Here is a 26,101-nt window from a genome sequence, read left to right on the forward strand (position 1 = left end):
TCAGTCATTAAAAAAAACCATGACTGACGTAAACAGCTTGAATGTCATTGCGTTTAAAGGTATGGATTAAAAACATGTTCCATAAGATCATCTGTATGATAGACTCAACGCAGTCACGAAAGACAAATGCCGGCTGTTTCTCAACACACCAGAGAACAGTCGTGCTCCAATATGGATGCCAACATGTTCTTGTTTCCCCTCCGCTGTTCTCTCCTTTCTAATTATTTTCATTATTATTGTCTTTTCTACTTTTCTGCTACCTCCTCTCGTCTTTGATCCGCTCTCCTCCCTCCTACTTCTTTTTATTGTTTCTCCCTTCGTCTACTCCTCCTCCTTCTAATTTCCTTGTTTCTTTTATCTTCCCCATTCTCATCCCCTAAATTCTCTTCCCTTTCATTCTCAATTATGTATTTACTCATCCTTTGTCTCCTTTCATCACCCGCCACTCTGTCTTTCAACCTCTCTCATTTTTCCTTTCCCCAGTCTTCCTTTGCACCCCCCGCCTTCTCTTTCTTTCTCACCTCTCCGTAATGTTTCTAGTTTTGCCAATTTGTTTCTCCCCCGTTTTACTTCTCCCCTCGCTCTACTTCTCCCCTCGCTCTTCCCTTGTGTTTGATTCCTGCTTCTCTCTGCCTCCCAGCCATTTTGTCCTCGCCCATTTCCATCTCGCTCCACATAACAGGCGTCATTAGCATTTTCTAACCGAGCGGGCTAAATTGAAAATGCTAAACGAGTTTGTTTCTGTGGTAATTAGTGGTAACGAGGAACACAGGAAGTTAATGGAAACGACTTGCCTCGTTAGAAGGCGACTTCCTGTTGCACTGATTGAAGTTCCCATTTCAACAAACAAGGCGAACACATAAGACTGAACCCTGGGGATATGAAGAGAGAGCTGTGTGAGCTGTGTAATGTATTTGTGTGAGTTTACATCGTGTGTGCGTGCGTGTGTTTGTATGATTGAATGCACAGTCGAGTGTGTGGATGTGTGTTAGTTGGCTGTGGCATTTGTGTGTGTGTGTGTCTTTGTGTATGCAGGTTGTACATATTATGAAAATGTTCTGTATATTTATATAAATACTGTATTTTGGCATAGTATCCGTCAAAGCTCAAATATTGTGAAATGAGCATAGCCACAAATAAGCTGAAAATAAACACAAACATCTCTGGATATGAAACATTTTGGATATATTTATGGTTGTGTGTGTCATTGCACCCTTGTGGCCATCCTCATAACAACAGGTGAGTGAAATCCTGCAAAGTAAATGAGTATTTCGGATGGCCTGCTCTTATGGAACGAAGCTTAATGAACTCTCTTGACGTGCGAGATCGCACCTGTGAGTTAACAGCTAGCTGGCCGCTGCTGTACACGCTCTCACATCATGCAGGAGTGGACTGGGCCTCAAAACCATTTATTAATGTGTGTGGCCGGCTATGCTTCCTATCAGAAATAGTCCAGGCTAGATATGTGTGTGTGTGTGTGTGAGAAGGTCCTACAATGGCTCAGAAAAGAAAAGAGTAATGACTTCCCTGCTGCTCCGGTAGAGATGCTCTGCGAAAGCAGCTGCGATCACACCGGGACTTCCCACTGACTGTCTGGATGTGTGAATCTCAATCAATGTTTGTCCTGGAAAAAAAAATCACCTGATGGTTGTTTTGTCTCGGTAGGAAAAAAAGTAATCTGAGAGGATAGGCAGCTCCTGACTTTGAAGAAATTACCTGTCATCATGTTGTCAAACATTTTACTAATCCTCTCTAAGTTCACCACCTTACAGCGAAGTAAACCATTCATTAAAAGTGCTAATATCCAGAATTGTGAAGAGAACTGACAGCGAGTAATGATATCAGTGTGCCACTGCTTTTATGCTCATCATCTCGTCTTTGTGTAAATCAACCCGTGGTGCCGGGATAATTATCTCACTCGCTAAAAAGAAAAGCCTCCTCAACACCACTTTGTCAGTGATCAAGGAGGGGATGATGGGTGACCCCTTCTGTCGTCTTTTCAGTTGCTTATTGTCGACTTCAGATAAGTAGACGCATACAAGGGATTGTGCACAGCTTAAGAGTTACAGAAATTTCCTCCGATCATTTTTTTCTTTTCTTGCTCAAACAAATCTGCTGTCTTGTTTTTATTGTGCCAGCGGCAATATTCAAATACAACATGCAGATAACAGTGTAGCTTAACTGCTGCTCATTTGATCTGGAAATGAGTTCGCTTTTTTGAAGATGAAAGAGTTTTCTGTAATTGTGTTACAGCTGCCTATATAAAGTTCACACAATCAAATTCTGCTTTTAAAACCAACCACAAGGGGGGATGGATGAATGTCTTCATGAAGATAACATTCATTTCATTTGTGTGTATGTGTAGAAATGTCAAGACAACACAGAGGGTGATCGGTGTGAACGCTGCGCTCCGGGATTCTACGGTGTGGTCCGAGGTTTCCACGATGACTGTAAACCGTGCGCCTGTCCCCTCACCAAGTAAACTTTTATTGATCTCGTTTTTTTTGGCAGAGGGACTCCCGAAATTGAAATGATCATGTATCAATCATGTATCATGTTGTCATATCTCCATGTCATTCTCTAAAATGTATTTCTCAGCATTTTTAACATGTAGACTGTAAAAGCATGAAGACATTTATTATATGTTCAGTGGAAGTATTTTCATGTGTTTTCTGTGGAAACTCTATCTGCCCGTGTCTAGTTTCAGTGCAGCCTGTGTAACGGAGGGATATGATGACTACCGATGTACAGCCTGTCCTGAGGGATACGAGGGCAAACACTGTGAGAGGTGAGCCACACACAGACAATCATAATCCTCCTCTAATCATTTCAAACAAGATAAGCTGAGAAATCATACATTTTTTATACGGGACATGGCAATGAATCACTTGCACAAGACATTGGGACAAATATATTGACAATGACAAAACTGAGGTGCTTTTGGAATTGTGTAATGCAAGGTGATGTAGGTAGTGTGCTAAACATTTGATGGGGTCTGGGGTGTGTGTGTGTGTGTGTGTGTGTGTGTCTGTGTGTGTACATTGTACAAGTGTGAGGTGCTGCTAAAAAAAAACAAAAACACACGTCCTGTCTTTATATGTTCAGACACACATGTGAACCTTTAGATTTACACCGATTGTCGTTAACTCTGTCCTTCTTCCCACAATGCACCTGTCCAGGTGTGCTACTGGTTACCATGGTAACCCGCAGATGCCAGGCGGCCGCTGCGAGGAGTGTAAGTGTTCCTTATGGGGGGCGCTGCCTGGACCGTGTGACCCTGTCACAGGCCAATGCCGTTGCCGGGTCGGGGCATCGGGGAAGTCGTGTGACCAGTGCATGGACAGGCATGTGTGTGGACCAGCTGGGATCATCTGTAAGACTAACACACAGCTTCTTATTTAATCCATTGTTGGTGTTCCTTCTTGTTTGTTGGCCTTATCTTCATATCTGCAGGTTGAAGTATTCGGTGTATATTAAAGGACCAGTGTGCAGGATTTAGTGGCATCTAGCGATGAAGTTGCAGATTGCAAAAAAACTGAATTCCCAGACCCTCATGAAACAACTGGTGCCGGTTTTACTGGTCACGTGGTCTGAATTATGAAGCATGAATAATACCAATCGAATCGAAAATGAGTAGAAACTGAAATCGTAAAGGCCTCTTTGACAAGTCTTCAACAACAGAAGCGACAAAAAAAGCAGCCCAGAACTTACCTTTAGCAGATGATCACAAAAAGAGCACATTAGGGAAGTTTGAAAGTGTCTTTAGATTACTGAAACTACAGACATTAACTTTCTATTTCCTTCAATTATATTATTATATATATATATTATATCTCTAGTGGCCCACCACCCTGCATTGTTGTGAGTTTTGCTCTATTTCGGCGATGAAGTGCAAATGAGCAGTCAAAGCCCTTTTCTCCGGTTGACATGGTTAGATGGGGTCGTCGCAGAAGTCAGATTCAAGTCATTTAGAAAATAATTTCAATGTCATTTGGAGCTAATTTAAACTCAATATGACCATAATGGCAGGGCCAATTCGGTGCCATTAGCATGCCTTGAGCTCGGAGAATATAGAATAAAAGGTTGTAAGACAGAGCCCGCTCTGACATTGCTGCTGTCTGGACAGAAAGGGAAATTGCTCGCTCAGGTCTTTATGTGTACAGACACAAGGCGTGTGCTCATAAATTGGCAGTGCAAGAGCTGCAGTGCACCCTGATACCAAACCGGTCGCCTCCACATCCAGAATGGAATCACACGTCCTGATGGTTTACGCTAAGTGGAGCGATCAGACTGCTGTTCACTTGTTGAAGAGTGATTGCACTCTACGTTTTGCCTCCGCTTTGCCCTTTCTCCAAGCACTTTGGGAGTCGGCAGTCTTGAATGAGGGACATGCAGGTATCTTCAATTAGTTATTTCAGGGTGAAACATTCACTAAGTATTGTGACCTAAGCTACTAGTCAAATACATTTTCTAATGAAAAAAAAGAAAAACAACCATATGCCGTTTGTACATGATGCATCCACCCATTTCTTGAGCACACTAAGATGTAAAACCTAAATTTAAATTCAACCATGATGTGTTGCCATCTGATCTTGACATGTGCTGTATTTGATATCTACACCGTGTCTAAATATGATTTAACTAAACTACATTGTTTACATTTCCAACTTAAAGATGTATCTTCCCGCTGTCAAAATGAGTATACAGAAACATAGTGTCGAAAACACGACCTGGACAAACTCACACTAGCCATGATGCAAGGTAAGTTGGTGCACAATAACAATCATGATACCAAAAGCAAACTGCAGAAAACAAAGTACGAGAGATGCCCTATACCTGAAGCAAACTATTTTCTAGATACAAAGATTAAACCAAAGGTTCAAGAGCTGTAAGTTACTGTCTAAGGAACACAGGCACAGCTGGGTATTTGTGCACTCGTATGTTGTGCATGTTTGTATTTCCAGTGTGAAGCATGAGTATAATAAACTAAGATAAGATGTACTTTATTGTCCCCCAGGGAAATTTGTCTTGGGCTCCGAGCCGCTGCATCACACAACACACTTGCCAGCATCACAATCCACATGCACGCATAGAACATAGATCATACATACACTCATGCATAAACTTAAATACACATGTTGACAATAGTTAAGAATAATAAAACCAGCTGTGATCAACATTAGTCCCCAATAAAATCATATATAATACTACTTGTTCCGATTTAATAATTTGATGGAGGGTGGAATACTCTAAGCGTAAAATAATCCTTTACATGGGGTTTACTTTCGCCTTTTTGTGGGGCTTCTAGCTTCTATGGTTGTGATAATAAATCATTCTATTCTGTACATTTTATATACTGTGAAGTAAAAATGTGGTGAGGTGCATCATTGGACAGAAAAATGTACATTACGGTGGCATGAACAGCTCTTCAGCTTAATCCTTTACAGCTCTCAGCCCACGAGTCGAGTGACTTTGTCTTGTGTGAGAGTTCTGTGGCTCCCAGTTCAAAACTCACATCCTTGAGGTGAAAAAATTAAGTCTCACAGTAAGTCGACCATTTTTGTGTTTTCCTCTCAACTTCTTATAGAGGAAGAACTCGGCTATCCGTTTTGAAGAAATTTAAATCTGAAGGATTTTCATTTAAATATATTTCTGTTAAATCACCATCTATTGCCGAATGAGCAATCATAGATTGAGCCTATGACCCACTGATGAAAGCCCTTCTATTTGCAGTATTACAAACTGGGTGTATGTGCCGACATTCATAAGTCATAAGCAGGTCTCTCTAAGAAGTGAGATCCAAAAACACACCTGCAATTATGGCTTCACGCCAGAGGTTCTGCAAAAAAGAATGAAACAAAGATCCTCCAGATATTCACTTTAATTTTGACTAAGTAGATTGTTTAGCCATAGTTTGCCTTGACAGTAACGCCATTTAGTTGGTCAATCATCCTACATTATGTTGCCTAAAGCTAACCCCAACTTTAAGGATATGTTTTCTAGTATGATGTATTTGTGCCATTAAAGGGCTTTTGGTGACATTAGGATGACTTCAACAAAGTACAGTAAACTTGTTGAGCGTAAGACGACAACGCAGTTGAATTATCTCAACAAAGACTAAGTAATTCTCCAAGCAAACTTTAAGGTAGCCAAACGCACACCATATTTTGTGAACTCCTCAGAAGAGGAGTAAGAAAGAAGCTAATCTGGTAGAGACATTGCAGAGACAGGCAACCAACCAGCGCCACAGAGAAATTCTTGAATGGCTTGGATTCGACAAGTGGCTATTTACTCCCACACACAATGTATTGTACATTTACTGTACCTGTGTGTGCGTGTGTATGCATGTGACTGCATGAATGCATTGGTGTAGTTGTGTGTTGTTTGTTTTGTCAGAGATTGATTGAGTAAAAACTGTTTTTATTTTATTTAATTCATCTTTGATTTCCCTTGTCAGAAATTTTAATTTCTGCAATAAATCAGCCTCGGGCTACAGAGGAGAAGAGAAATTCACACACGCATTATAAAGAGAAATGTGTACGCTCCCATTCGAGCGAATCCCCTGGTGTGTTTGTGCTGTGTAGTTTGTGTTTTTAGCCTGCAGTGTGTGCTCATAATAGGTGCTTTTGCCTCTCTGTGCTGAATTTCATGCACTGGCAGCCCTGTCTTTCTGATGCCAGAGTCGCTTAAACGCAAAAACACAAGCAGTCACTACGATCATGTATTTACAGGCAGCGAAACACACTCGGTAGCAAAAACACACATACGTTTTCTTTCCTTTTCAAACTGCAGAAGTATCAACATGTGCACTCCAAAACCAATCACAGCGTCTGTAAACCACTAATAGATTTAGTTGGCCTCATTGCACCTAAATGTGTCTAACTGTGTGTTTTATATTTGTTTCTCTAGCCTGTGATGACGAGTGCTCGGGTCTGTTGATCAGTGATATGGACCGCCTGTATCGCATCATCACTGATGTCACCCTGACCACGCCCCTCCCACCACCGTATAAAATGTTGTACCGCTTCGAGAACATGACCGAGGAACTCAAGGTAAAATATGTCTCTACCTGGCTGCAAACGAAATTTTCCATCATTATGTCCAATGATGAACTCATGTCTTTAATTTATCTTTGGCTTAACCCCACTCATATTAGTTGCTGATGATACAGCCGTCAAGTTTTAATTTGTTGGTCAGCTGACAGTTTACAATGTAAACAGTGCCAGGTTCACCAATCCAAATTCTGACAGTTGTTTTTGAAACTAATTCCTCCATGTGCGAGAGTAGAAGACACAATGAGGCTTCTTATTCATAACCTGCGACCGGCGATTTTGCCGGCTAAATTGACAAGTAGCTGGCAGATTAACGTTATATTAACTGTAGTTAGCTAGCTTCCTAATTAAGCGAACCGTAGTTTCATCTGTTGGTTGGAAACACTGTCACTGGCTGACTTTTTATTGTTCCCAGCTGACTTGTTTCAAACAACCTGTAAATAAGAAGTGAAAGTCACTTTGACTCCATGAAATGAAATGACTTGGTTTGTGCATTACGGGTTTGAAGCCTCGAGCGTGATGATGCCTTTCACCATGTTTCCAACAAATTGTGAAAATAACTTTTGAGCTGTGGTTGCATTACCATTGAATATCTTTGTTCTCACTATCACTATAACTAGATCCCTAGAACTGTGTTACTATCATGTTTACTGTGAGATAATTCAAATGCATTGAGATATGTTAGATATGTTCTCTATTACATTTTGCCTCCTGCCCTCCCTTGCTCATCCTCTTCTTTTCGGCTCTACAGCACAGAGCCAGTTCAAAAGCCTAGCCGTGGGCCAAAATGTGCCAGACATTCTCTATAATTCCTTCATCCCTCTGTTTCTCTCCTGCAGCACATGCTGTCACCTCAGAAAGCTCCGGAGAGATTACTGCAACTGGCCGACTCCAACCTTGGATCACTGGTTGTTGAGATGGACCAACTACACAGCAGGGTACGGACACTTTTGTTTTTTCTTTTGGCTCGACTTAAGTCGCTGTCATTGACTGTCTTCCTTTCTCTCTTTGTCTGTCTTGCGCCCCTTCTCTGGCTCTCTCTAAAATAACGAGATGCAGCAAATGAAGACTGGGGAGTCAGATCATAGTTAAGAGCAGCAATAATGTACAAAGAACAGCAAAGACACGTGTCTTGTCACTTCTACAACAAGCTGGGCATTAGAGACGACACAAAAAACAGACTAACCAGTAGCCGGCTGCATCGACATAAAAGCAGTACAAATGCAACCACTTTTCTACCATGTTGATGAAGTGCCAATAGGACTGTTAGAAGAAAGAAACCCTTTTTATTGTCAAATACATATACATGAAATTTGACCTCTGCATTTAACCCATCCCTGTATATAGGGAGCAGTGGGCTGCCAATGACAGGCGCCCGGGGAGCCGGGGGTTCAGTGTCTTGCTCAGTGACACTTCGACACATGGCACGTCCCAGTCGAGGATTGAACTGTTGACCCTGCGGTTGCCAGACAACCCTCTTAAGCCAGTGAGCCTTAGTTAACCACCTGGGCAATGGAGAAATAATGACACAATGGAACCCTGGGCACTATACCTGGATTAACCAGCCACGGGCCCCGGAGTAGAAATAAGAGCGTGGGTCCCCATTAACTCCTGCAATACAAAACAGGAACCCACTTGCAAGGGCCCTTATTGTGACAATGTATATCATACTTCAACAGTGTATATTACAAAGCGAGTTTTCAATTAAATGAGCACAAACAAAATAAAGTTGAACCTTTCAGGTTCCCTGGGTAGATATGAATAGCAACAGAATATGAAAGCATTTGGATCTGGATCAGGATTGGGATTATAAATCGTGATAAGGTCATCCCTAGTAATGACTGAGGCTCATGAATTTCCAAATGTTAATGAGTCAGAGGCTCTTAGGGGTCCCTTCGGCCAAGGATCCTGTGCCTGGTAGTCTAATTCGGAAATTCGTGCATGCTTAAAAGTATTTCAGGAACTTTAATGTTTTTGCATCAAACATATTCACTCAAAAGCATTCTGAGTTTTTCCTCTTCGCCCTCGTACAGAATACAAGAATCTAAACAAACTTTTTGTTTTTTACTTTACAATCTTTAGAGTCACAGTTATGTCTCTAAGAGGAGTTAAACCGAATAGAAAAAACATCTTGAGCTGAGGGGGTCTACAAGTGCCAAGCGGAGAAAAAGAACACTCTCATTCAGGCTGTCAAGCTACACCCTTTTAGGGACTGGGGCCTTGGCATTTGTTGACAGCGATGCTATCATCCACACCCCATCACACACATTCTCGCTCACACACACACACACACACACACACACACACACACACCAACGAAAATGATATAGCAAAGCCTTGTCAAATAACAACAATAATTACCTGCTCTTTCTTTCTGTACGTGTGTGTGTGCGAGTATCTTAGGATGTGTTTTCATGTCTGTCTCTCATTCTCCTGTTGTGTCAGTGGGGGGAGTGTACATTTAGACAAGAAAAATAGAGGGTAAACAGACTGAACTTCTCTCTCTCTCTCTCTCTCTCACACAAACACACACAAACTGAATACTATTGATTGTGCGTGTGTATTGTGTGTATGTCTTGCCATCATCCTTTGTCATTCTTTTACATCTTCCTCTGACTTTTCCCTCATTTCGTTCAACAGAAGTCAATATGTTCACTTATTCAACACTTGTTTATTACTATTTAATATTGTGTGTGTGTGTGTGTGTGTGTGTAGTCCACTAAGGTATCTGCTGACGGAGAGCAGGTTGAGGATGATGCTGACAGGATTCATAAACGAGCTGAGGACCTGGAGCAGTTCATCAGGGACACACTGCTGGGAGCTCAAGGTAGCAGAAACGAACACTCTCCTCCACTAACTGACTCCATACCCTGCCAACTGGGATTTCTGGATGTATCTGTACATTTCATTATATTACATTGTATGAAATGCAAGGGATCCATGTGGGCCATCTAGGTTATTATATTAGAAGGGAATGGGACATAGATAAGAATAAGTAAAGATGAACAAAATAAGCTCATGAAGTGCATCATTTAAAATCAACAAAAGCAAAGACCTTTATTTTATTAATTCCCACACTTTGAAGGAGAGGTTCCACATCAAAATGGTGTTTGCACATTTGTCGCTATTTACACATAAAGTTCATTATGCTTTTTTGTTTTTTTGCCACATACCACAAACATTAGATGTCCATCCACAGCTTCAGGTTTTAATGCTGCCCTACAGCCAGATGCTGCAGTATGTTCCCACTGGTGTAAAACATTGTCTAACCGGCAGCACTTTGTGGTATAGATGGTTCACTTTGGCAGAGGTGGCTTAATACCGACATCTTGTCTTGCTCTCTCTCTCTCTCTCTCTGCATGTGTGACTAGCAGTTAGTTGTTCACTTCAGCCTCGGTATGTTTTTGTCAGTGCAGCTGGAGCATCTCCGCACTCAGCCCCTGCATCAATGGCTGTGTGACCAGCTCGTTGATGTGGTTTTCTCCTGCGACATTAAAGTCACAGCCCTTTAACATACGCTCCACTGGATATGTGTCTCTGAAGTCTAAAGGGGTTTCAGTGCTTTCTGCAGCCATTCCAGGCCATCAGTGTCTTTCCATGTGGGAACTAATATCCTGTCAGTGGACAAGAGTTGTGCAAACCTTCTGTTCAAGCCGTCTTTTCACCATCTTCAGCCAGGAGTGCCACCCTGTAGGGCACTCTGACCGTTTGTGTTGGGGTTGGTCGAGCTCTTCTTTAGTTGCTGCCAAGGCTTGACACATGAAAGAAAACAGGTCTTTCTTTTGCACAGCCCCAGCTCGTCCTTCTACCCTCTTCTCTGTGTTCCACATCAGTCTTCAGATAACATTTTTCAATCAAATGTTAAAAAAGAAGTTAAAATAGTGGTGTGTCGTGAACGACAATGTTTTAATAAACCAGTTTATCCAGTTGAGCCTGATTGAGTTTGTAGTTGCATCCAGTTACTCTCATCTCTAAAAGTTAATTTGCTCCCTTTGTATGATCCGTTGCAAGAGTACCTGTCATGCAGTGTGTCCTCTATATTTACTCAGCCTTTCAATATGTGCTCCTTTCAGACTGTCAGGACTAAAAGAATCTTTGTATGTTGGTGGAAATAGTTGTTATGTATGAGGAATCTTTGTAAGTTGCAATAATCTCAAGGTCTTTTTCCAATTTAAAATCACTTAACCCTGGAACTCTCTAGTCGAGTCCTGCTTGAATTTTTGCAGGTATGAATTTACTTTTAAGTAGCTCGCCCTACCCTCACTAAAGAAAAAGTGCTCTATGTAAAACTCTGTAGTTCAAATAATTAGTTATTTTCATAGCCTTTATGAATTTTTTATGGCTTGGGATGAAAAGAAAGTTACCAAACCAACGCATTCTGACTGACTGTGATGAAACTGTCCTCTCCTTGTTGTTGCTCCGAGCTCTCTGGCCTTCTGCCTAATCACAGTGTGATTAAAAGGTGTGTGTGTGTGTGTGTGTGTGTGTGTGTGTGTGTGTGTGTGTGTGTGTGTGTGTGTGTGTGTGTGCGCGCGCACCTGAGAGAGGGAGAGAGAGGAAAAGAGAGTGTGTTGTTGCTGACTGGATGATTGAGAGTAGCAATTAGAGACTTAATTATTGGCTATCACAAACACACACACAAGCTCACTACATATACAAACACCAATGAAGCTGTGCACACATTCATGCAACTGTGCACACACACAGACAGACACACAACGAGGCAAGAAAATACTGTACTTTCCTCTGTGTGTGTGTGCCCATGTTTACTAGATGCCATAATATGATTCCATCCACGTTTTAAGTGTTTAATTGGCTTTTAAATCCTACTATGTAATTATATAGCTGTGACAGAAACACACACACTCAGACTCCCAGACGCCCATACACACACGTACACATACAAATGCAGCGTGCGCACACATGCAGTCCAGATGTTCATTAGCATGATGGCTTTAGTTCGGTCTTGGCTCTAATCACATCATGTTTACATTTCAAATGATGGGAATTTCTGCATTGCCACAACCACAGATGTACACACAACGGCCCACACACACAAGCGTGCACACACTTCACAGATTCGACTTGCTTTAATCATATCACGTTTACATTTCAAATGAGAGAGTAACACACCATCACTGCAGACACAAACATGCAAACATCTTGCTGCATACACACAGTTGCATACACACAACACACCTCTTTACTCTCCTCTGTTCAACCAAACACACACACACACTCCTCATTAAGTTCCGACAGTTTTATTCAAATGAGCCTTGGAGTGTTTTAGTGCAGTTTCATCATTGATTGGTTTGAGATTTCACTGCCTTTAATTTGATAAAAGCAGGGCAAACATGAGGTCTTGTCAAAATTTCTGGCTTTAAATGGTGTTAAAACACTTTGTGCGAGTGCGTGATTGTGTGTGTGTCTGACTCTCGGCGTGTGTCTGTGTTTAAATGAGTGAAGATCAAATGGTGTGATTTTTTCCATTTGAGCCATAAAGCTCCAACATGACAGCAGAGATTCCATCAGAGCTGCATGTCTGTGCACTGTTTATATATCTTTGTACAACATTAATGTCTCTCTCTACATACTGCATATTTCTATGTGTACAGATGATTTCTTTCAGTCAACAGTAATGTTCGTTTTACAAGACAAGCTTGTACCTGTAGATAAATGCATACAGTACAGCTTCTTTGAGAAACTAGCATGGCTGTAGACTCTTAGGTTTTGTTATATTATCAATTAATGAAATCACTTTTTTGTGCCCACAGAAAATGATCACCCAACTCTGCAGCTCTACACAGCTTTTCAGGCTCTTTAGCACATCATTGTAGTTCTTGTTCTTCTCCTAGACGTTTATTGTATGGTACACATCTCTAAGACCCATTGCAAACACACACTAAAACAATGTATAAGCGCTGTAAAAAGTATATAATAATAAAGTATAATAATTCATTCATGGATTAACCAACTAAGGTGGCAATAAAAAAATTTTTTTTTAAAAATAAGTAATTATTTTTACTTTTAAATATTAACTTATTTACAGACTGTGTGGGCTAAAATGCACAAGAAGGGTAGGCAAACTCATTGAAACATGCACTAATTAAGATTAGTATGTATGATGTAATAGTGGCATTAGAATTAGCTAGAGGCCGCCAAATTTGGGCTGTTAGGTAAGTGATCTTCTGTCGGGCCTACATTGGACATTGTTCTTTTTACACTTAGCTAATACAGTATACAGCAGGATAACTATATAGCAGATAAAAGTAGTTATACAAGCAGAATATTAAATCATCAAGGTCGATCATGGTTCTTCTGGTAAAGTAATGCTACAATGGAAAAGGCATAATACTAATTGGTAGGTGTCTTTAAAGTCCGTAAACAGCAACTGACCACAACAAATTAAAGTGGAGGGACAGCCACCATCTAAGAGAAATCACAGACTATTCCTTTAAATGTGAATTCAAATGGTCAACGTACTCCTCAAAACTATATATTAAATGGTCAAATGTTACTATAACGTGCTTGCTCACAGCATTCTTCATGTGTGTCTATGTGTCCAGACCTCCAGTCGAAGGCTGCCACCTTGAACCAGACTCTCTCGAGGAGAGATGGAACTCCAGAAAAAAGCCTGAAGGAGATGAAGGAGGAGATCCAGGCCATACTCGCCGAGATGAGAAAACGACAGCTGGGAGGGAAGAAGAGCATCGCCGAGGAAGAGATGGAGTATGGACACACTCACTCACTCTCTCTCACCCACACACACACACGCACAACACACACACACAGATCATGTATCTTTCTCCCACACACGAGAAAAAGAAAGATTCTGAAAAACTTTGCAAGAACAGACTGTCTTTGCGCACACACTTTTCTGAGCATGCACACATGCATGATAGCCGGCAGATAGGTGTAAATTTCTTGACGAAGAGAGTGAAAATATGCCGAGAATACTAGTGTCTGGTGACAGGAAATTACTGAGCATCTTTACTATTGAGCACTTTCTTTGCTGTCAATTTTTTTTCAGCTGTTTAGTATTTTTCTATTTTATTATTTTGTTTTCACTCATACCTGTATGCTAATCATTCACCTTGTGTGTCTTGGATTGCATTTGTCCCTGCTGGGATTCAATCCCACTTTTCCAACTTTTTACTCGCTCTGCAGGGTGTTTCCCCGCTGAATTTTTCTTTCACTGAACTTGCACAATCAGAGACATAGAGAAAGAGGAGAAGACAGAAGTGGAATATGCATACATTTGTCAATATGGAAAAAATTCCGCCTGCATGTAGAAATTCAAACTGTATTTTTAGCTTGCAGCAACAAATATGTTTTTATTATTTTGAGAGCATACCAGGAATACAAACGAACAAGAAAAAAAAACACAAACGGACACAGCACATACCAGGTAATAACAACGGCCACAGTCATTAAATACAAAGCAGTTTTAAAATGTTCAAAAAAGGAATATATTCAGCAATGTGCTCTATATTGGACAAAACACACTCGTCCTGTCACTATATTTCAGTCTCTCCAGTTGTATTGTGACATTTTTCTAAATCCGCTTCTTATTTTTAGATATCTGGATGTATGTTTCCAGTGTTCCATGAACCCAATGGCTTCTGTTAATTGATTTACATTATGAGAATTAGGCAACAAACCTGGATGCCTCAAGTGATGAGGTGAAATTAGTGAAAATGCAGTAACACACAACATTGTTTGCAACATGGTTAGCTGAGAAGGGCCTTTCAATTCCTTTCATTCTTTGATTTCTTTATTCCCTTATATTTGTTGACACAGGAGACATCAGGAGTACACATCTTCCATTGAGCAGTTATTTGATTGCTGCATGTCCCGAAGCCACGACTTTCTGCTGATGTTTTAGCAAAGTGTTTCTCACTGTTTTTGCTGCTTCTCTCTCTCTCTCTCAAGGTACTTGATGGAATTGTTAGTCTACTCTCTTCATCACTCCTTTCTCTCCCCCTCTTTCTGTCCGTCTCTTTCAGCAGTCAATGTTGATTAGGTCGATGAGTTAATTAAAAGTACTGTATCGCCGTAGGGGTAGAGGCAGAGAGAGGAATACAAAGAATGTGTAGTGAGAAGGAAAGTCACAGAGGGAGAGGAGAACAACTGACAGATAGATGGAGATTGTAGTGGGAGAGAATGTGAGAATAAGAGAGACAAAGTGTAATTGGCTCTGCCACTGAAGGACTTATCTGCGGTTGATTATTTGACTGAACTAGTCTGAAAACTTTGTACATGCTGCAAACGTAACTTTTCATTCACATACTGTATAGTTAAATATTTAAATGTTGTAATAGTCAGTTGGATCATAGTTAAACACTCCTCCCATTTGTTTTTACTTCGGGCACACACACTGGGACTCGCATGTGTGCGAGGGCAGACCGACCGCATAAACAAAGCACAGAGAAGCTCGGATTCCAACACACCGAGGTAGACTTAATTTGTCCACTTTGTCTTCACATTGGAAATAGTTGTTTACTATATTTCAGGTGAACACAGCATAGCAAAGCTGTGAATAATTGATGAAATGCCCCTTTAACAAAGCTTGAAGACTGTTTGAAGTTCCTTTTTGTTGTGTTTGTACTCTCTTAATAGTTGAATTGTCAGCACTTGGTTATCTGTTGCTTTAAACTGAGTGGATATAATGCAAAGTTATGTCTTAAGACGTCTTCATCAGACACACACACACACTGAAAAGGTCCATGTTTGCAGTGGTTACGTTTTAGTTCTGCTATAGTGTCGTTCTCTGCTAGTTGTATCACTTTGCTTTCCTTGATATGGCATGCCATGCTGTGGTGAACATTAGCACGTGTTGCTTCAACCGTCCACAAACACATTAGTGTGACAATATTTGAAATGTTTTACACTGCCACGATTTAATCCAACTTAGCCTGAGGGATCAATAGAAGAAAATTAGTAATTTCATTCCAGCATTTCAACATTCGGTCATATGGAGTGATTATTGTCTTCACACTAGCAGAGGCTCTGCCACACATCACAATAACTCTCCTCTTCTTTCCTCTCCTCTCTGAATTGTTAAATGACCAAAATATAAATGTAAATATTCTAATCGCTCCCTTTTTTTCTTCTTCCAGCCTAGCAGAGGAGTTGTATCAGAAAGTGAAGAGATTATTTGGCGACCCCCATCAGGCCACAGAAGACCTAAAAGCAGAGGTAATTATAGCTTCTAATCTTTACTCTTTTGTCTTCGATTTCTCTAAATTAATGACATTAACTTAATGCTTCGCCAGATAAAAGAGAAGCTCTCAGACCACGGGGGGAAGCTGCAGGATGCCCAGGACCTACTCCACTCAGCCCAGGGAAAGACGAGACAGGCTGGCGCACTGGCTGAACAAAACCAAGCTAACCTCACGGCCCTGGAGGTGCAGTTACACACAAACTCCTACACGGTCGGCCAGACACACGTCAACATACACGTTTTTAAATATACAAACACAGTCAGAAAACGCTGTATATTTAATGATATATATATATGCTTGAATGCTTTATCATTTCCATACTCCTGACCATCTTTTGTCAATCATGTGTAGTCTAATTAACTACTATTCAAATGATTCACTGATTCAATTCTGTCATGTTAGATTGTTAGTGTGGCAAGCGAAGGATAAACAGATAAAAGCTTTTTGTGCTAAAGAATGACAGAGACGTTAACTGTTGGATTACTCTCATCTACAGAGTAATCTTCAACTGATTTCTTTAAAGAGAGAAACAACAATTGTCACCAGTTTCTGAGGTGAAGCTAAAAGATAAATGACTTTGTCTATACTCATTCTTATGTCAATATAATCCATGGGAGTTGACTGATTTATGTCACATTAGCTTTTGAAATGAGTACCAATGGTTTAAAAAAAAAAAATCATAAAGAATCATAAAAAGCGGACCATCTAACCATCTATTCAACTCACTACTTATTCTTATTTTCCTTTTAAGCCTTTTGATGGTGATTCATCATCAAGTAAAGCTCACAGGCACAGATTCCTAACAGAGCAAAACATCAAGCCTTTATTGGGATGATTATTGTACATGTCCTAGAGGAAGCGTTATGCAGTACACTCTCTATCTTTCTCGTTCTTTATATCTTGTCTTTGTGTCCCCCTGACCCTGGAGTGTTTTTCTCTGTTAAGAAAAGCTGTATTCACTGAAGAAAGTGGTATATATGCACTCTAAACACCGGGGTTCATACTTTTATTTAATCAAATCATCAACTGTGTGTCCCTCGTGTCCTCTAATTGCTGTTATTAAAGTCAATAACTGTAAATAATTTTTTACCATGTAAAGGGTTTTTTTTAGTCTGTAGAAGAAATAATAATTTCCTTATTCATTATTATGGGAAATTACATTTTAGAATTGTTCAGACTAGACTTCATCAAACTGACCAGAAACACTTTAACACCCACACAGACTCTGAGACAGACTCTTCTGTACTTCTGGTTTGCATCCAAGCATCTATTTATTACGTGTTCAAAACTCAATTAAATTATGTTGTGCAAATAAGCAGACTGGACCACGTAGACAAATAATAATTAAAAATAATCATTGGCTATTTTGAGATGTGTTTCAGTCATTTTCCAGTTTCTCAAGTGTTTTGATTCTCTGCCTTTCTTTGTCTCATGTCATGATAAATTGAAGATCTCACGGTTTTTGGATCGTTGGTCAGACAAACAAACAATTTGGTGGCATCACCTGAAGCTTTAGGACATTGTAATGGGAATTTTTCACAATTACTTGACATATTATAGACCAAACAATCAATTGATGAAATGAAGAATTCATATAATGGGCGTATTAATTGGTAATAATGCCCTAATGTTCATATGTTGGCACATTATTGTCTTGTGCAGCTATTGATCCTGGTTTGTTTTTTGCAGAGAAAGCGCTCTGCGGTGAGCGGGGTGAAACAGGAAGCACAGGAGGTCCTTGGAGAAGGAGAACGTCTTCTGGATGAAGCAAACCAGCTTTCTGACAACATCAACAAGGAGATAGAGGTACTAATGTCCACCGAGTGGAAACCTGTAGAACCCTTGTAACTCTGTAAGTCAGTTGCCTCATTAGTCTGCTGTTGAATAATCTGCCGGAGACCAACTTTGTGTCTTCTGGCATCAGTTCGTAGGAGTAGGAGAATATCTCTCTCAGTTTTGACTTTCTTCTATTCAATAATTGTAATGGCATTAAATACATTACTACCGTACCTAAACTAATTAGCAAAGATATTACCATGGACATGGTAATTTGGCAGCAATAAATGCACAGAAAGTGATTTGAATGTGTCCGTCAACAGGCAAAGTGAGCGGAGCCTCTGTTTTCTGTCCGTAGGACTTGGAGGAGATGGGTAGAGAGCTGGGTCCTCTTCATGACCAGCTGGATGATGAAGTCAGTCACCTCACCAGTGGTTTAAGTGATGGCAGCCTGGCTAATCACGTCCACGACGCAGAGAAGCACGCCAAGCAGCTGAACGAATCTGCTGCTATTTTGGATGGGTAAATTAATTATGGGTAACGTTACCACACTAATGTTCACATCGGTGTAAAGCATAATGGGGCCTAGACTGAAACTATTAGATTAATAATCTGGTAGATTATGGATTTACAGACAAATACTCTTATGATCATTTTGACAATCATCCATTATCTGTAGCCGCTTATCCCACTCAGGGTTGTGGGGGTGCTCGAGCCGACCCCGGCTGACATTGGGCGACATTCACACCTACGGGCAATTTAGAGTCATGAATTAACCTAAACTGTGTTTCTTAGTGCTGTGAGAGAAAGACGGAGAACCTGGAGAAAGCTCACGCTGACACAAAGAGAACATGCAAACTCCACACAGGAGGGCAGGCCAGCCTGGGATTGAACCCCGGCCCCTCTTACTGTGAGGCAACGGTGTTAACCGTAGATATTCCTCCTAAATTTAAGTATCTCTACATTTTTTTGAATGTTACCCTCCTCCGCCCTTGTACGCCGTCATAGGTTACAGTTTCTCAACAAAGATTTGTTGTTCCCTCTTTCATGTCCATGTACTTAATTAATTAGCTTTGGTGCTTTGGACCATTGATCCCCCAAAAAAAAGATTCACTTTGGGCTTCTGTAACGTGCAATGGGCAAAGGACGATTGATTGATTGAGATAAAAATATAATTTTAAAGACAATAACTAAATGATTACAGTTATTATTATTATTGCCTCCCAAGAAGCAAAGGTGTCAATGCTGAACTATTTTTAGAAGTGCAAATCAACTTGACAATCTCTGATTTCAAAAACATACATGAGTTAATACTGGTGTGTCTCAGGAGTTACCTTCATTTAGGTTTTCATTACTTAAAATGTGAATATCAAATTCACAGCTGTTTCTCTCTTTTTGTCCTCTCTGTCTTCACAGTATTTTGGCTGAAGCTAAAAATCTCTCCTTCAACGCAACAGCTGCCTTCAAGGCCTATAGCAACATTAAAGCAAACGTTGATGCAGCAGAGAAGGAGGCGAAGGCAGCCAAACAGAGGGCAAGTGAGGCACTTGCACTGGTAAGTGGACGCGTACGCCAACACACAGAGAAACACGTGCACACACTTTCTTCACACAATTTCTTACTTATATTCAGAAAGCTCATTTCTTCAGGGTTTATTGATACTCCCATTGTTTTCATTATGTCATCAATTCCCTTTCCATGTTTTCCAATACTTTCACCATCAAAAGCTGAACTGTATATGTATATTTAAACTATATGTAATCTACCTCACATTCAGGTACTTCATACGTACTGTCAGTATCAATGCATGCATTCTACGTATCCAGCCTATGAAAGTGTACTCTCAGCACAAGAGGATGGTCTGTTTGTGTTCAGGCTTGTGTGTGTGTGTGTGTGTGTGTGTGTGTGTGTGTGTGTGTGTGTGTGTTGGTGTGTGTCTTGCATGCAGTAACAGTAATGTAAGCTTGGGCTCTCCATTAGTCATGGCTGAGAGATCAAAGCACTTCTCTGTCTCTCTTCTTCCTTCTTTTTCCTTCCCCTCTCCCTCATTCATTATCATGACCACACACACCTAAAATCTCTCCTGTCCTTCCTTTTGCCTTCTTTTATTTCCTAATTTATTCATTTTCTTTTTCCCTGTTCTTGTTTCAAATACTTTTTTTGTTGGTTACATTCCTCGTCTTTGATTTTCTTGTCCCCCTTTATTCTATCATAGTTTATTTTCCTTTTTTTATTATTTTCCTTTGTTCTGTGTGCCAACACTTTACCCTTTTCTTTTCTTCCCATGTTTGCATTTTTTATGCCCTCTGTAAATGGCCGAAAGAGAAAGGGCTAAAAAAGGAGGCAGAAATACAAAGAAAGAAGGGGTTGAAGTTGGAGAATGAATTTAAGTCTGCTGAATGTGTTGTTAGAATAACATTTAGCAATGCAAAGGAGTACTGCTTTGATCCTACAGAAAGGTAGTATACAGATTACTTACCATTTTGTGTGCAAAAACGTGTTTTAAATCATGTGTGGGATCTAAATTATTCTGGAAGCATTTTAGTGAAGGCATGTTAAGTCACAGATTGTGTACTCTCTTTCCCTCTGTGTGTGTGTGTGTGTGTGTGTGTGTGTGTGTGTGTGTAGGCTTCAGATCCAGAGGTCCCAGTGAAGGAAGCAGCTCAAGCTGCCCTTCAGAAGAGCTACAGACTGCTAAACCAAGCTAAACAACTTCAAAATGATGTCAAAGGTGTGTGTGTGTACAATATGTTGCATACAGAACATACTATATATATGTATATTTGTATATTTAACATTGCACGTAATAAAAAAAAAAAAAAGAGTATTAATAGTAATCCCGGACATATCGATACACTATTGTTTAAAAACATATCGCGATAGTAAGCTCTATCGATATTTTTTCACAGCCTTACTGCATAGATAGCTAGTCATTTTGTAAAACATACTGTTAAATTGTATTTACTGTTTGTCTTCCGTACGCAATGTCATCTTGCTAGCATAACATTAGCTTTCCTGCTTATTGCTGAGCCAACGGGTTCTATTAGCTTCATGTACGATCTCCTGTTAAGTCTTATCTAAGGTTCCTTCTATGTACTGGAGTAGTGAACAACGTTTCCATTACATAGGAACTTTATGGGATGGTAGTGACTGTTCCAGCTCTCAGCAAACCCTTAGGAGTTATCAGGGAAACTGAGTGATGGCGTGTAAAAATCTTTTTTTGGTTGGAAAATGCTAAATGGTCCTAATTTTACTTCTTTGGCAAGTGACTCTAGTATAAGCAGGGTATTGCCTCTCGAGGTGTCAATAATCAGGAATGAATGGACTTCACGGAGCCAACCGTCCGACAAGCAGCAGACTCCCCGTCCAACATTAGTTCCTGATAATAGACACCTTGTCGGGCATCCTCCCTTGCGTAGTCTTTAAATGGATTACAGTTCTATCATATTCATAGTGTACACAAGTCTTAAACAGTTTAACTGCTATCAATGTCACTCTTCGTGTGCCTCTATGATTTACTGTCAGTCACTCTTCCCATTAGGGAGCTGAGGGATGTGGTTTTATTAGTAAGCAGCCATGGCTTCAAATCAAACCATCATCATCATTGTGTGTGTGTGTGTGTGTGTGTGTGTGTGTGTGTGTGTGTGTGTGTGTGTGTGTGTGTGTGTGTGTAGAGAATGCAGACGGTGTGGCGGGGCTGAAGGGCAGAGTTAAAGCAGCGAGAGACAAAACCAAAGACCTGCTGAAAGCTGTCAACGGAACCATGGCAACGCTCAACGCGATCCCCAATGGTATGACTGCACAAATACACGGTGTGTGTGTGTGTGTGTGTGTGTGTGTGTGTGTGTGTGTGTGTGTGTGTGTGTGTGCGTAGGAGTGAGATAAAGAGAGAGTGGATCAATATCGCTGTGCCGATAGAGGTCAGTTGCTCTGGTAAACTTGACACATGTCAGTACTCACAGACACACAGAAATACACTGCAGTGATAGTGAGGTTGTTGAGCCACAGCGATGCACATGGTTGCTTTTGGATCAACATGCAGAAAACCTTTAAATGCAGCTACCACCAAGTGTAAAATGAGATGACCCAGGGGTTAACGCAGCTTATTTAATTCTAATTCAAATCCATGTGATCGAGTGAACGCAATACCATTCCATGTCACGGTCAGATGGCTAGAAACTAAATGGTTATCAGTCTGATTTTCACAGGATCTACCAGACCTGGTAACAAATGTCAGCAAGGATTATCTGCTGACGTGATGGGTTAGAGTTTCAATCATAAACACCTTGATCCTCTAGCACACAAAATAAGGTTGGTATTCATGGCTGTAAATCTACAGGACTCTGAAGAACAACCGTGATATGAAGGCGGCAAAGAGTTTACTATCCAAGAAAGACTACATTTTACTGAGATTAAGTGATCTTTATACACTGTACTACAAGTTCCCAATGTCAGCTGTGTTACAGGATTCAGCATGATAGTCTTAGCTATGGTGTTAAACAAATGATAAAAACAACATTGCAAAATTGTCTAGTGTGCGTAGGTTAAATATATAACAAACGAAAACTGAAGATACAGTATATCCCACACTACGTACCAATATAATAAGCATAAACTGTACTGATCTGAATAGTATACTATTTTGACAGTTAATATACAGAAAAATAATGGACAATTGTGGAAATGTAGAAATTATTTTAGTTCTGTGTCAACTAATGGCAATCAAACTGCCACTTTATGTGATTCTCTCTGCCAACAACATGTTTTAAATATTTCCAATTGTGAGTAGCTTTGCTATTTCTGTTGTACATTAGGGCGATAATACGAGTTTGGAGAAATGTTGGACCTGTGACAAAACTTAGATCTGTGTGTGTGAATGTGTGCAATTCCAGTTCAAAATGGTTTAGAATTACAGTCGGATTATACTACTGCGTTTGAGCCACTTCCTGCCTCCAAATGTGACCCAGGATCTGTCTTCTGTTGTTGTTTGTAAACCAAACAAAGCAAAAACAACCAAAATGCATCCATGAGTTCTTGTCCCAATATAAAATGAAACATGATAATCAGCTCAGGTTTAAGGTCACACTGAAAAAGTCAAACTCCATAAGTATAATAACAAAAATTGGTTCCATCATATTCACATTTTGACTGGACATTATGTATCATTAGCAGCACAACATATCACAAAAACCCATCCACTGGTCCCAACTCAGTAATACTATGCCACTGATAAATGTAAATTGTAAAGCTTGTGTGTTTCTGTTCGTTACATTCTTATGACAGACACAGCAGCTAAGCTAGCAGCCACAAAGGCTGTAGCAGCGGATGCCAACGCCACGGCCATAGACGTCCTGGAGCGTCTTGGGGATTTGAACCTGCAACTCCACGGCCTACAGAGGAACTACACCGAGCTGGAGGACACTGTCAATGCAGCCAATCAGATGATCCAGGACCCAGAAAAAAACAGTAAAGTTCTTCACTATTGGCTATCGACATAATGACATTATAATCAGAAAATATTGTTTTTTTGAATATTCCAGTTAACATTTTGGGGGCTAGTTCAGCATTGATAAAGACTTTATTTTTGATTGGTTAATTAGATATTAACCATTTGGAAGTCACGAAGAACTATAACCGCTCTCTGAAAAATGATTTGCTATTGAACTTATTTTGGATGAAAAAATGTGTTTCTTTCCTGTTTATCCATTACTCACTTCATTCGATGTTTTACCTCCTAAACATTGTAGTTTCACAAACAAAGTAATAACTAAAACCTGAAACTCAGTACCTAGTGAAAGATTTTTAAAATGCGGCTTTTACATTTTTTACTTTTCGGGCAGTATATGTATTTGTCATACATTGGTGAAATCAACCAAAAACTGACATTTGGTCTTTTTGTCTCTCTCTCTTTTTTTCAATCCCACAGCCATCAGTATGTATATTTAAATTACCTTAGTATAAGCACTTATTGTTATAAGTGGTGCACCAATACTATGCTGTCATCACCAAATAATGACGAGAGTAATGTTAACTACCTGCCAGCACATATTTCTAGGCATTTGTTGGCTTTTCCTTGTGAAATAATTTGTCAGGACATTTTCAATCACCACTAAAACACTTTCTCATCAACAGCATTGTTTAATGGGGTGTTGCCAGATCAATGACAAAATGATCTGATTTAAACAACAGTATCGGTGCACCACCCATTAGTTTTATGATCATCTTTAATAGCTGTACAGTAAACAGTAGTTGCTTCTAATAATGCCTCCGTTCCGTTCTACCCGGCTCTGCTCGAGCATGACAGCTCTGCACACTGCAAAGCATGGAACTCTCTCTTTCTTAATTTCTGTGTTTTTCAGTTTCCAGCCTAAATTTTATTTGAAATGGTATAAAAGAAAGCTTCTCTTTGAATGCTGAGCTACACTAATGGTTCGACTCTCACTGCCTTCTCCATCTTTCTCGCTTGTCCACCATATTACTCCTCCTTCTTTGAGTAATATTGGTGATTTTCACAGCTGCCATAATTTCATGCTGTCTCTGCTCTAATATTATAATAATATCTATAATAGTATTTATGATAACGACTACTGTACTGCTCGGTATCACTACTCTACTTTTCATCTCTCACCCCTCAGTACACGCTGCAGGAGCTAAAGTGAAGGATTTAGAGGATGAAGCTGACAGGCTCTTGGAGAAGCTGCAGCCAATCAAAAAGCTGCAGGACAATTTAAGGCGAAACATCTCGCAAATCAAGGAACTGATCAACCAAGCTCGGAAACAAGCAAACTCAGTAAGTTGTCAACACACTGTCCAGCTGTCAGCCTTAAATACTTCAAGAGAGTTTAAGTGTATGATGACACAATCATGTCCTCAACAACAGTTTTACAATCATTTATTCAGATTTCATGGTCATAAATATCTGTAAACTCACCTTGTATTACATTGTGTTGTATAATAAAGTTAATAAATGTATGCAATTATATTTTGTGTATTATTTATGAAAGTGCAGTTAAACGATAAACGTTAAAAGTGGCCATCCATTCTTCTTTTCCCTCCAAACCATGTCCATTAAAGTAATTTAAGGCTTCTTTTTTACGACCTGAGGTACATTTTGTACCAAATACTTGATGTTAATATCTGTTGTCTTCACGTTAGAAAAAGTCAGTTTGGGTCACAATGCCAATGTTTGAAAATTACAAAAAGGTTTACGACAACAATTTCAAAGATGTGGATATTATTTTAATTTCTCTTCTTTTTCTTCCTCTTTGCAGATTAAAGTGTCCGTGTCATCAGGTGGTGACTGTCTCCGTAGTTATCGCCCTGATATCAGGAAAGGGAGGTACAACACCATCATCCTTAATGTTAAAACCACCACACCTGATAACCTGCTCTTCTACCTGGGATCAGCCAAATATGTAAGTATGCGATTTACTGAATATATAGCACAAATTAGCACAAGAAAACCCAAATTGTCTGTTAGAAAATATGTCATTGTCAAAATGCTTTCAATTGTATGCTCAGTCTCATTCATTTGTAGATATTTTTTGGAGGCTTATGTGAACCTCAACTATAACCAGAGCAGTAATATGACTGGAGTTTAACCGAACCAGAGGGCTGTCAGGAGTTGGTCCTCACAAATATAGACAACACCATTACCAAAACTTTACTTTAACTGTGATCTATCATCTATGTACAGTAGAGACATAAAGCTATCAATCAGAGTTATATTTGCATGATAATAACACTCATTAAGTCTTTTTGGTTAACTAATCTGTCTGTTTGATCAACCTTTGTCTATATATGACTCGGTATCATTGCTCACAAAAGAGAAAATCCAGTTGACACTTTCAAATTGTTTAAATGTTTCATATTAAAACATTAATCATGTTTAATACAATGTTGTGGAGTATTTATCATACTTCAAAATGTTCCAAAGGTGTGCACACACACAAACACACTCAGAATTATAGATGCACAGAGAGAAGCACACAATTGCGTTCCCCTTTCTAAGCCACACACACACACACACACACACACACACACACACAC

The 26,101-nt window shown here is 39.9% G+C and overlaps 1 protein-coding gene across 1 annotated transcript in view; it reads left to right on the forward strand.

Moving 5' to 3' along the window:
* The window catches only part of lama2 (laminin, alpha 2), a 147,484-nt gene that overhangs the window by 104,191 nt on the left and 17,192 nt on the right, over nucleotides 1-26,101 (forward strand). The window contains exons 34-51 of the mRNA XM_031861416.1: nucleotides 2,366-2,478; nucleotides 2,702-2,788; nucleotides 3,180-3,373; nucleotides 6,910-7,052; nucleotides 7,892-7,990; nucleotides 9,768-9,879; nucleotides 13,619-13,781; nucleotides 16,172-16,250; nucleotides 16,328-16,459; nucleotides 17,966-18,082; nucleotides 18,411-18,574; nucleotides 19,469-19,607; nucleotides 20,681-20,783; nucleotides 21,727-21,843; nucleotides 23,336-23,518; nucleotides 23,979-23,984; nucleotides 24,688-24,842; nucleotides 25,324-25,633. Coding sequence (XP_031717276.1) covers nucleotides 2,366-2,478; nucleotides 2,702-2,788; nucleotides 3,180-3,373; nucleotides 6,910-7,052; nucleotides 7,892-7,990; nucleotides 9,768-9,879; nucleotides 13,619-13,781; nucleotides 16,172-16,250; nucleotides 16,328-16,459; nucleotides 17,966-18,082; nucleotides 18,411-18,574; nucleotides 19,469-19,607; nucleotides 20,681-20,783; nucleotides 21,727-21,843; nucleotides 23,336-23,518; nucleotides 23,979-23,984; nucleotides 24,688-24,842; nucleotides 25,324-25,633 — 2,416 coding nt within the window. The remainder of the gene's footprint in view (nucleotides 1-2,365; nucleotides 2,479-2,701; nucleotides 2,789-3,179; nucleotides 3,374-6,909; nucleotides 7,053-7,891; nucleotides 7,991-9,767; nucleotides 9,880-13,618; nucleotides 13,782-16,171; nucleotides 16,251-16,327; nucleotides 16,460-17,965; nucleotides 18,083-18,410; nucleotides 18,575-19,468; nucleotides 19,608-20,680; nucleotides 20,784-21,726; nucleotides 21,844-23,335; nucleotides 23,519-23,978; nucleotides 23,985-24,687; nucleotides 24,843-25,323; nucleotides 25,634-26,101) is intronic.

Source organism: Anarrhichthys ocellatus, unplaced genomic scaffold (assembly GCF_004355925.1).
Source record: "Anarrhichthys ocellatus isolate YVR2014 unplaced genomic scaffold, GSC_Weel_1.0 scaffold25, whole genome shotgun sequence".
Lineage (NCBI taxonomy): Eukaryota > Metazoa > Chordata > Actinopteri > Perciformes > Anarhichadidae > Anarrhichthys > Anarrhichthys ocellatus.